This window comes from Stylophora pistillata, chromosome 9, assembly GCF_964205215.1.
Source record: "Stylophora pistillata chromosome 9, jaStyPist1.2, whole genome shotgun sequence".
Classification (NCBI taxonomy): Eukaryota; Metazoa; Cnidaria; class Anthozoa; order Scleractinia; family Pocilloporidae; genus Stylophora; species Stylophora pistillata.
Window position 1 is genome coordinate 22377602 of NC_142527.1, and position 10551 is coordinate 22388152.

A 10551-nucleotide genomic window follows, 5' to 3' on the forward strand; every position below is an offset into this window, starting at 1 on the left:
TTATTTGCCTTGAGTGTTAATAAAGTTTGATTACTATTATTATTATTATTATTATTATTATTATTATTATTATTATTACCATGAATAATCACGTAAGAATCTCCGTCTATCAAAAAAAAATTCTGAGACGCCTCTAGGAAATAAGAACGCTCGCGATTTGCCGACTTGTGCACCACAAATGATATCTGTAGCCTTCTAACATCTTTATCGAATCAGATGCTTGTTCAAATTGCTTTATTGTGAGACATTCATAAGATGTTAAGAGGCGTCTGGTGCAACCTCGTTCCCAGGGCTTTTCCCGCCCGCCAAAATATTCAAAAAGGAAAAAGCCCTGGGAACGAGGTTGGCGTCTGGTGAAGTAATATAATCCCCGAGTGTCTTGGATCATCGACATATGAAAAAAAAGAAAAACTTTGTTTACCTTAGAAGTTTCACTGACTCTCAAAAATTTATTTGGGGTCAACGTCGCTAAGCCTCAATGTTACCAAGGAAATGCTTCACGTTGTCGAATGGCAAGTTGGTGGTCCCTTTCAGTAATATCAGCGATGATTATGATAATTGACACTAATTATCCAAAACGTTTCCACCTGCCTTTCACTGGTCTTTGACGGGTAGAATCTATTTATTCTTGTATACCCTTCATAAGAAATCTTTACAGCGATATGCAATTATCAATATTGCAAGCGAAGCCAGAAAGTTTTCAATACGACATGAACGCAAAACCGCCCAAATAAGATTTGATATAGAAATCGCCAAAGTTGCCGCAAGTTTCTAATTTTTATTGCCTTGTTTTTTGCTTAAATCTTCGGTATATTCTCTGTGTGGAAAGTGCAAATCCTCAGGATGTTAAAATCCTAATCGAGTTACGGTTTCGATATATGTTTTTTTTAGAAATCACCGAGACTTGGCGAAAATTCAGTCGCACCAGTGACGTATTTTTCCAATTTTTCTGAACGGCATTGAAAATGATGTATCTTATATCGCAGTCGAACTCTGAACATCGGTTACACTGATAAATGACATATCAAGTTTATGTCGTACAGTTTTTTAAACAAGTTCGTAGCGAAATTACGAGTTAGAAAGTTACTTCGCAATCGTACGCTCGGAAATTAGAGTTACAGTATTAGTTAGGACCCTGGCGGTCTGTGACTGTTTTTAATTCCTCATTTCACAATTTACAAATACTTGTCGAATATACATTAACATATCATGGATCAATTAGAAGAATTTACTTTCATGGCTCTATCATAATTCTGTACATGGGTTTCGAACATGGCATTTCCTTTGACACATCTACTAGTTCCAATCCTAATTAAGCTTTTAAATTCAATTTCAGTTCGTTCCCACTTTACGTGCATGTTAAAAAAACATTTGTTTCAGTTTTGAATTTACCAGTTGCGAAATATGACAAATACCTTTATGACGTTCGCGCGTTTTGTGTTAAAAAGCAGCAAAATATACGTAAGAATACTCAGAGCGTAAACTTTGCTAAATAAATCACAAGCCAAAACAATACTGCTCTTTCTAACGTTTGGCCAAAATCTTCACGCCTATTGTGCATTTGTTTATTTTACCCGTTTGACTTCGTTTGCCTTTGAGGAAAAGGTAAACTTAGATATCTAATTTACGCAACGTGACTTTGCTTGATGGATCCTTAATGTTCCCGTTTTAAACAACTCGATTTATTTTTAATCGATTAAACTCGACAAAACTTTCACCTTCAAATCAAGAACTGATGAACTCAACCGAAATACGAATGAAGAAAATTTTTTGTCCCAACTAACGAGCAATAATTAATCAAGTTCCCTAGCTGGTCCTAGTAATGTTTTCTTAGTGCATTCCGGTATTATAACACTTGAAAATTGCAGCAATGCAGTATGAACTAAAAACAAGAGATAACTTTTTCTTTTTTTTAAGTAGAAGGGCGATGATACCTCTCATAGGGGCGTTGCAACCTCTTCAACGAGCCTCTGAACAAAAAAAAAAAATAATAATAACTTTTTCACTTTTCATAAAAATAGAAAGTATAACTTGTACTTCGGTAAACAATCGGGAAATATTGTCTGTATGAAATATCCCGGTTTAAAAGAAGAGTACAGAGATTATTTTTTACTTCAGTATCGTTCGATGCCTTGAAACCACTGATGGCTGGATGAAGGTATCGTCTGACGATCAACCTCGGTCGTAAAAAGTACAAATACTAGCAATGAATAATTACAGTCTGAAGAACACATAATCGTTAAAGTGGTTCCATTTTGTCTCTTCGCTTTCAGGATCATACCCCGCTCCGCCGGCCGAACTTGTGATAAGCTTGAACCCTCTATCGTGCAGTTGATCGAAAGCTTTTTCCAGATAGTTGTGCTTCAGGTAGAAACGGTTGGTATAGCGTGCTTCGTCCCGGTCAGGGTCTCGCGTTTCGTTCAGCGACTCACCAAATACTTCCCGTGCTAAGGCGACATTACCACAAACCAGGATACGTTGGAGCTTTCGAAATTTAACATCAGCTAGACCGTCGCGTCCAAAGGCGTATGTCCCGCGCACACCAATAGATAGAAAACCAGATGGTCGAATATTTCTACTATCACTGCCTGTTTTCTCTCGCTGCAAAGCCTTGATTATGCCCTTCAGTCGAAAATATTCCGCTTCCACGAGCAAGCGCTCCCTCTCGTTAAAGTTTTCCGGTAAGGCGAGCTTGGAATTACGAAGATAATCCAGAATGTAGCGGAAAAGCATTCCGTCGCGGTCGATGAAGAACCGACCGCGTGAATCTCGAGGGATTTTATGCTTGCCGCTAAACATCGCGCTTAAAAGCGAGTCAGGATCTTTCAAGAGCGTCGGAAGAGAAGTCGTATAAAGCTGACCGCCTACATTAAGTTCAACTACAGCTGGTAAATTCTGATCCGTCGGCGATTCCTTGGGTGATTGCATTTTTTTTATCTTTTAAGGCAAGGAGTAGAAATGAGAATGAAAACTTGTTCACTGGTACAATTCACTTTCAGCGAAAAAGTAAATAACAACTGGTTGCATTACGCACGCGCAGTCCCTCCTTCCGATGCTGCGGCGTTATTCTTTCAGCTAAACATCTGCTTCTATTTTGAAAAAATGAAATCTCCTTTGAATTCACATAATATCTTAGTCACTACAGTGAAAGATTCAATACAAACTTACCCCACACGCCCTTTTTTTTTTTTTACTCTCAGTAATTTGTTTCTAACGTTTTGCTTTGGACTCATTTCGGGGCGCAGTTTAAACGAGCCGTCATTTGACCCGAGAGGAAAAAAATTACGAAAACTCCCCACGCTACATATCAAATTTCTTAGGATTAGGGTAACTAGGTACTGCTAAATATTTTTCCGAAGATTGATGGAATATTTTGGCGAAATTCAAAAGTCCTTTATCGTTACTGAAACGAGATTACATTTTATTCGACCGAAACGAAAAATAGACTTCTACTCTGGGTGATCTATTTGTTTAGTATAATTGACTACAATAAAAGCGAATTTGCATTTTTAAGACAAAGAATCAGGAGTTTGGGGTTTCATTTTGCGTAAAGCGCTGTCCGGTTTTCTTCGCCGCTTTTAGTCTGCTAACAATGAACTGAAAACAGAAACAATATCTGAGCGTCCCCCCTCTAATGTCGACTCCAGACGCTAAATACAATTTTGGGTCGAGAAAAACAAAAATAATTCTTAGATTTTTATCCACCATAACATGGCTACAGAGTAAAATTTAAAGAGAGCGGAATACGCATAAATCACTTTTGGCTTTGAACTGTTAAACTGAAGTCACGTGGCATTCGACACGACTGACTAAGAAGCGGCAATTCGATGATTGTCAAATGCAGCTTTGAAATAAGAGATTCTTAGTTTTTTCCTTTAAATATCGACGATTTTTCTAAACGTTATCAGCGGTTATCCACTTTATTATTCAAGATGTGAACAGATCTTCATGTACAATGGCCAGTTAAAATAAATTGAAGGCAGTCAGAATCGAATGTCTCGCTAGCGGCACGCTTCAAACACCCACGCTCGGCGAAAACAGTCACTTGAAACGTTTGTCAGAGAAGCACAATATTCTTTAAAAAAAAAATTATTGAGTTCACATTTCAAGTTTTTTTTTACGTGTCATTTTTATTAGTACAATTATTTTATTGTTTTGCCGTTTGCGCGCAGCTAAATGTCGTACACTGACCATAAATACACATTGCTTTGTTGAGCGTAAAGTTATAAGCGCCTCTAGGATACGCAAATATTCATCCACATTTCTCTTTCTAAAGCCGCCTAAAAATATTTTTAGATAATAATCATGGTAATGTAAAGACGAAAAAATCTATCTAGAGCCAGACTAATCCAATTCAAATTTGAACGCATTGTTTTCCAATGGTATCATTTTTTAATTTACTTATTTTAAGCAGGGATGGTCAAAAACATTTGATGCAACTCGTTTAAAAAAAAAATTTTTTTTTTCAGACAGATTTTAACATTTTATCGTACGTATATATTGTTAGATATTTTCGTAAAAATTATATTTGGAAAATAAGCAATGTCAGCTATATTGACTCGAGGAGATTTTTTACAAATTTTAAAGAGGTTAATTCGCATTGTCACTTTCTTCTGCAAAATATATCAACAACACTTTTAAAATACGCTAATGTGATCATCAAGGACGCATGCAGAAAACGGCATTCATCGCATGAGCCCGTGACATTAATGCTGACCAACTTAGTTCCCACAAAAATCATAGCTGTACATTAGCTTTAGTCTGAACTTGCGAACTCGTGAATATAGATGAAGATATCTTATGACAAGATTATAAGATTATAAGATTATGAACTATAATCCCTTGCTTATGACTATTCCGACAAAAAAAAAAATTAACGTTAATCTATATTTGCCTTATCAATTAATGAAGATCGTGGATTACTCTGAGTTTTCCGCTTGTTTGAAATTAAACTATACTATTGGGTCTCGCTTATTTCACCAATGATATTGAGTTCAGAGTAGCATTGTATTTTGCATCTTTGTTACTACACTGTATCCACGTGGTTAATTAACGCTGCAACATTCGTCAAGGAAACCACCAACAAAAGCAACACTTCATTTTCCGTTTTGTAAAGGGCCGATCGAACGAGTAAAATTATCGCTCGAAATGTGTTAGTTAAAAGAGAAGAACTGAGAAATGGGCAAATACACAATGCCTTTCAGACTGAAACAATTGATTAGCGTCAAGGAATTCGCATGCCACTTTGAGGAAAAAAAAGAAATTGGAACAGATTTCACACAATAGCCTCTAAAAAGTCTAAAAACGCTTAATTGGACTGTAGGTCAACGAGCATGATGTTTGTTTTGGTCGTTTAACCTGCTTCAAACCGCGGCTGATCGATAAATTCAGAATAATTTTTATGTCTTTTGCTCTTCGTTTGGTTTGCCAAAAGCTTTTGCTGCCGCAACTTATTTTCAAAACCACATTTACGTTCTAGTGTTTCCTGTCAAATATATTCAACCTTTTTTTTGCTTGAATATGCATCATTTTCTTTCATGTAGTATTTTTCTCCGTATTTTTTTTCGAAACTTGACAAGCGCACTCTCGCCTAACTCCATAACCTCTTTAGTACATCGCTACACTGACACCAACAACATTCTGGAAAACCTGGAAAACCACAATTACCACGTCGCCCAGACAGCGTCACGCGCTTGCGTAAAAGACTCAAAACGACTGCGTGTCTCTCACTAATGCAGATTGCCACATAAGCAAAACATTACATAATAGAACCAAGGCTGATAGTTTCTAAAGAAACTGTTTGGGGCTGCGTCGGTGGGGGTAACGAAGGGCTAACGCTCGAAACGTCAGCTTTTGTAATCGTTACGGTGGCCAATTTACCATTTCAAATTTGTTGATATATCCAAATTATTACATATTATTAGAACCATTGCAATTTCTTCGAATGCGATTGGCAGATGAACTGCTTTATTTTTCAATTATTATATAGAATTGTAATTAGACAGTGCAGTCTCATTAAGGGGTAAATTTCTAAAGAAACTGTGGTGTAGCGTCGGTGGGGGAGTACAAAATAATTTTGCTTTTATCGACTGAGATGATAACGTAAATTGGCCACCGTAAAGAGTTTCAAAGCTAACGTTTCGAGCGTTAGCCCTTCGTCAAACGTCAGCTTTTAAACTCTTTACGGTGGCCAATTCACATTATCAACTCAGTTGATAAAACTAAAATGACAGTGTAATAGGATGGTTGTTCGTAATCGGACGTTTTCGATTGCGCTGCGATTTACTCAAATGGATTCAATAATCACAGAATGGCGTGGATTACAGTAACTATAGCAACGTCTTGCCATCCAAAATTTCCAAGATTGCTGAAGTTGAGTGTCTCAATTTTGGAATTGCAAGTCCATCTTAGGAAATAGGAAGGGTTAAAGTGAGTTAATTGGTAACAAGAATTCGTGTCGACCGATTCGGTCATTGATCGCACTCGTGATTAACAAATCACGCTTATTCCTGGCGGTCGTTCGATTTTTTTAATCACCGGTGTGATAACAGACCGAATTGGGCCCCACTTGGTCCTATTATACCTATAGTTAGGTATTAGTAAATGCAACTGGTCACCCCGACCTGAACACTAACAGGAAAGTGTTCTCAACAAGCTGGTATAAAATGATGATGCTTTATCTCCGTATGACGGTGTGTATTTGGACTGAGTACACGTTGTGCACGCGCACTGTTTTGGACTTAGATTCATTTTGTAAAGGTAATCACATGATTTCGAGTGCTAACGGTTTTTCAAATAGTCTGTAACTGACGATGATGTTCGTAACATCGAAACATGTCTTCGAAATTAAAAAATGTCGTACTCTTCTTGAAGATAACGATTTGCTTTATGCTGTCTCGATAATTTGAAATAAATAAGCACGAGTAAATTTTTTCAAAGACTAACAAAATTGCATGAGCGCGTAGGGCGAGTGCAATTTGTGTGTTTGAAAAAAAAATTTAAAACTGCTTATTTATTCCAAATTGCACGAGAAAACCATGTGATTATGTATTAATAATATACATGAAAAAATACGAGGTAGCTTCTCATACTACGTAGAAGAAAAGCGTGCGCATCACGTGCAAAAATAACTCATTCAAACCCTGCAAGTGACATTGACCTTGACATTGACCAATCATTCTGACCAATCAGAATGTCTGATTTGTTTCTTTCTTTGCACTGAATTAACCCTCTTCTGCACTGAATTAACTCTCTCTTATGCTCTGAACTAACTGAAAACTGCATTCAGTCTTAACCAATCAGAACTGAGAAATTCTTTCATGTATATTTTTAATCAGGAAAAATGTCAAAGATTACGGTTTTACATATGAGTGCCTTTGGACGATGGGTATCTAATTTCTGATTTTTCACTAGTTTTGATTGTTGGATCCTGTTTTTGTATCCTTGGGCTGGAGGTAGTCCCGAGAAGGAACATTTAGACCATGTCTCAGTCATCATGTGAAAGTGTAGTGTGATCGTCCGGGTGAGTGTAGTCCTGAGAAACAGAGATGCATTTTGTCTGCGCATGCGCGAGTGGAATTAATTTGTCGCATTCGGTGCCATTTTTAAAGTTTTCGATGCGTTTCTGCGGGTTTTCAACTGGACGATCGACACCTTTTTGTAAAACTTTTTGAGGATGGATGAAGGAGTATGACAAGTTCACCAACATTTCTAACTCTGTGGATACTCGTGGTGTTTGCTGGCTCTTCAGTTGAGGATAAATTAATGATCAAAGTGCGAACAAAACGCGAAAAAAGCCCGAAAACTTGAAGTTTGATATTTGATTTACTGAAGATCAAAATGTACACATGAGACAACAAACCTTGAAGGTTAGTCTTAAGATGTTGATGTTTTAATTTTGAGAATCACGAAGTTGTATGTGGGGACAATCGTGAGACATTCGATCCGGAGAAAGACGGAAATTTAGATTGTGATTTTTTTTTACTTCAACTTCGAAGTAAAATTGCGTTAAGTTTGAGGTGGCCCCCAAGCATCAAACAACTTTAAATAAAATTGTCTTTTCGTTCTCTTTACAGTCATATAGGACACAAGGCTTTAAAAAATGTTCCAGCTTCAGGATTAAGTTGCTCTTACTACAACCCTCGGCGAATTATTTTTTGGGAGGTTTTGGTGGGTTTTCCAAGTCATGACCCAAAACCGTCTTTGGCCTTGTTGCTCTCCAAGTCTGTTGTACATGGTAGGTAGGCATGTGTCTTAACAACGGTTATGGTCTTACCTCAATGAACTCCGGTCTTGGCTTATTTTTTTACTCTGTTTTTGTGGTAATTTTTACTATTGCCTTTTCGAGCTTCATGTGCTAACTAGAGGAAAAACTTTGATAAACTTATTTATCACTTGGCCCCCAAGTCCCTCACTATTGTCAGTAAATTGTTTATTTATCTAGCTTTCGGTCTAACTAGCCCATTTACCTAAAAAAAATGCGTGGGCTTTGTCTCATGAGTAAAACTGGTGCCGTTTTCTTCATGTTCATGTGTTATTCGAAACGAATGGCGTCAGCTGTATTCTGTCCTGTTCATTTCAATAGAATGCTTTGCCTTGCGAAATGAATGTTGAGTCGAAGTGCACTATGAATTTCAAACCAGTTGAGTTCTATTTCACTTTACTGTATGTGTTGTGATCATGAAATTCTTAATTCTTAAGATTGATGATATGAATTAACTTTTATGTTCTCTTCTGTTTAAGGTAATGTGAAGTGACCCACTAATTGGTAGTATTGACAGAATGGTTGGCAGTGACATTTACTGTGGCAAGCTGTTATTCAAGAATTTGTCATTATTCCCAGAAGCTTACTACTGGTTTAAATTATTAGTCTTTTGTTCTCTATACACAACTTGCCTAGACTAATATGCTATATGGGAGTTATGTCTACTTTATTTGTAAAATTGGTAAAATTACCAATAAAATTTCCAATAAAATTTTCAGAAGTTTTGTCCAGATTTCAATATGCAGTATCAAAGTCTCATTTTGACTTCAGTCTTATTTCTCTAACGTCTAATAGGTGTAAATGATCCATTTTCTTAAAAAAACAAAACTCTCCTCGTTATAGTAACCTATAAAATATTATTTTTTCCTTCCCGTCCCTCTCACCCGTTGCCCATTCTTCCACTTAACACCTACTCCCTCGGCAAATATTTCCTCGCCCCAATCCTCCACAGTTACCAAATCTATGATGGCGGCCTAATACGAAAATGTGCACTCGTGCGCCCAAAATACGCCGGCACTGCAGGCTGGACAAAGGTGAAAGCCAAACAGACCATCAAGTGTAAAATTCATGTGGAGCAGTTTTAAGCAGTTTTGTTAGCCTGTTCTTCAGTTTCTAGTGCTGTACAGCTTTATACAGCTCGGTATCTCACACCAGATATACTCACAGAAGTTTTTCAAATCCGGGAAAATTAATCATTAACTATACCTCTGTAAAAGGTCCATTTTTGTTAAATTCCGAAAATTCACCAAAGCGAGGTTTTCGATTTTACAAACAAACAAACACCGTATTAATTCTAGTTAACAACGCCCTTGAATAAACGCCAATACCACATCCGTTCAAAAGAATGAGGCGTTTACACGAGTGTATTACGGAAAAGTTCGGTACGACTTAGCAATTTTCCACCATTCTATCTCAGCAAAATAGAGGAAACGATGTCCAAACAGAAGGCATCCCCGAATAAACGCCGTTTTGGAAACAAGGAGAAGCCAGACGTTTTTCTTTTCCTATGCAAATTAAAATTTCAGACAAGAAAGGAGTTCCACTATGGCCAATCAAAAATGCTCTTACTGTTCAAATTATACGATAGCTTCTTTAAATTCGCTCCTGAGATATTTCTTGTGCGATTCACTCAAAGAATCAGCGACATTGGACGGAATTTGAACATAATCCCAATTAAAATAGGGGAACCTCTTAATGATGCATTTCTTTGCGGTATGATAAAAGCGATTTGTTTCCTTCTTTGATGCTTTCGCTTTCGACCAATCTCCATCAACAGGATACAACCAGCCTTCTTTGTGGGAAAACACCAAATTGAATGGGATGACTTGCTTGCGTTGACAGAACTCGATTTCGCTTGATTTACACGTCCTGGCTTCTTGTGGCAGGAACATCAAAACGAATTGATTTTCATTATGGTGGATTTCAGTGAATGTCTGCCTTGCTTGACTACTTGGTTCTACTCCAATCCCACAAGATCTTTCCGGCGTATACGAGTTTTTATTTCTAGCCCTTTTCTTTTCTGCTGTATTCTTGTTGACATCATACACCGGGGGGGATGTGTAGAAAACGAAGACCCTGGTCGAAATTCTTTATAATTGAAAATCTTCAGGAGCCCTGTTGTTTTTTTACACTCCTTTGATGTCTAGGAGTCTTTAAAAGCAGTTTCCAGCCGTTTCCGAGTGATTTTTAGGGGGGCCTTCGTTTTCTACACACGGGGGGGGGGGGTGTAGAAAACGAAGACCCTGGTCGAAATTCTTTATAATTGAAGATCTTGTCTTCTTTACACA

The 10551-nt window shown here is 37.4% G+C and overlaps 1 protein-coding gene and 1 long non-coding RNA gene across 2 annotated transcripts; one reads left to right on the plus strand and one right to left on the minus strand.

Moving 5' to 3' along the window:
- Window positions 1–1123: 1123 nt before the first annotated feature.
- Window positions 1124–3041, minus strand: LOC111337355 (BTB/POZ domain-containing protein KCTD8). Its single transcript, XM_022943637.2, has one exon. It carries the CDS (start codon window positions 2926–2928, stop codon window positions 2215–2217), a length of 714 nt encoding a protein of 237 aa, XP_022799372.1. The 5' UTR covers window positions 2929–3041; the 3' UTR covers window positions 1124–2214.
- A 4535-nt stretch (window positions 3042–7576) lies between these two features.
- Window positions 7577–8994, plus strand: LOC148723832 (uncharacterized). The gene is made up of 3 exons (XR_015991834.1): window positions 7577–7868; window positions 8076–8236; window positions 8743–8994. It is a non-coding gene; the product is annotated as an uncharacterized LOC148723832 (long non-coding RNA).
- Window positions 8995–10551: the final 1557 nt, after the last annotated feature.

What these genes read in the sequence shown, in the direction of transcription:
- LOC111337355 (XM_022943637.2), bottom strand. Translation starts at nt 2,928, where the DNA reads ATGCAATCACCCAAGGAATCGCCGACGGATCAGAATTTACCAGCTGTA.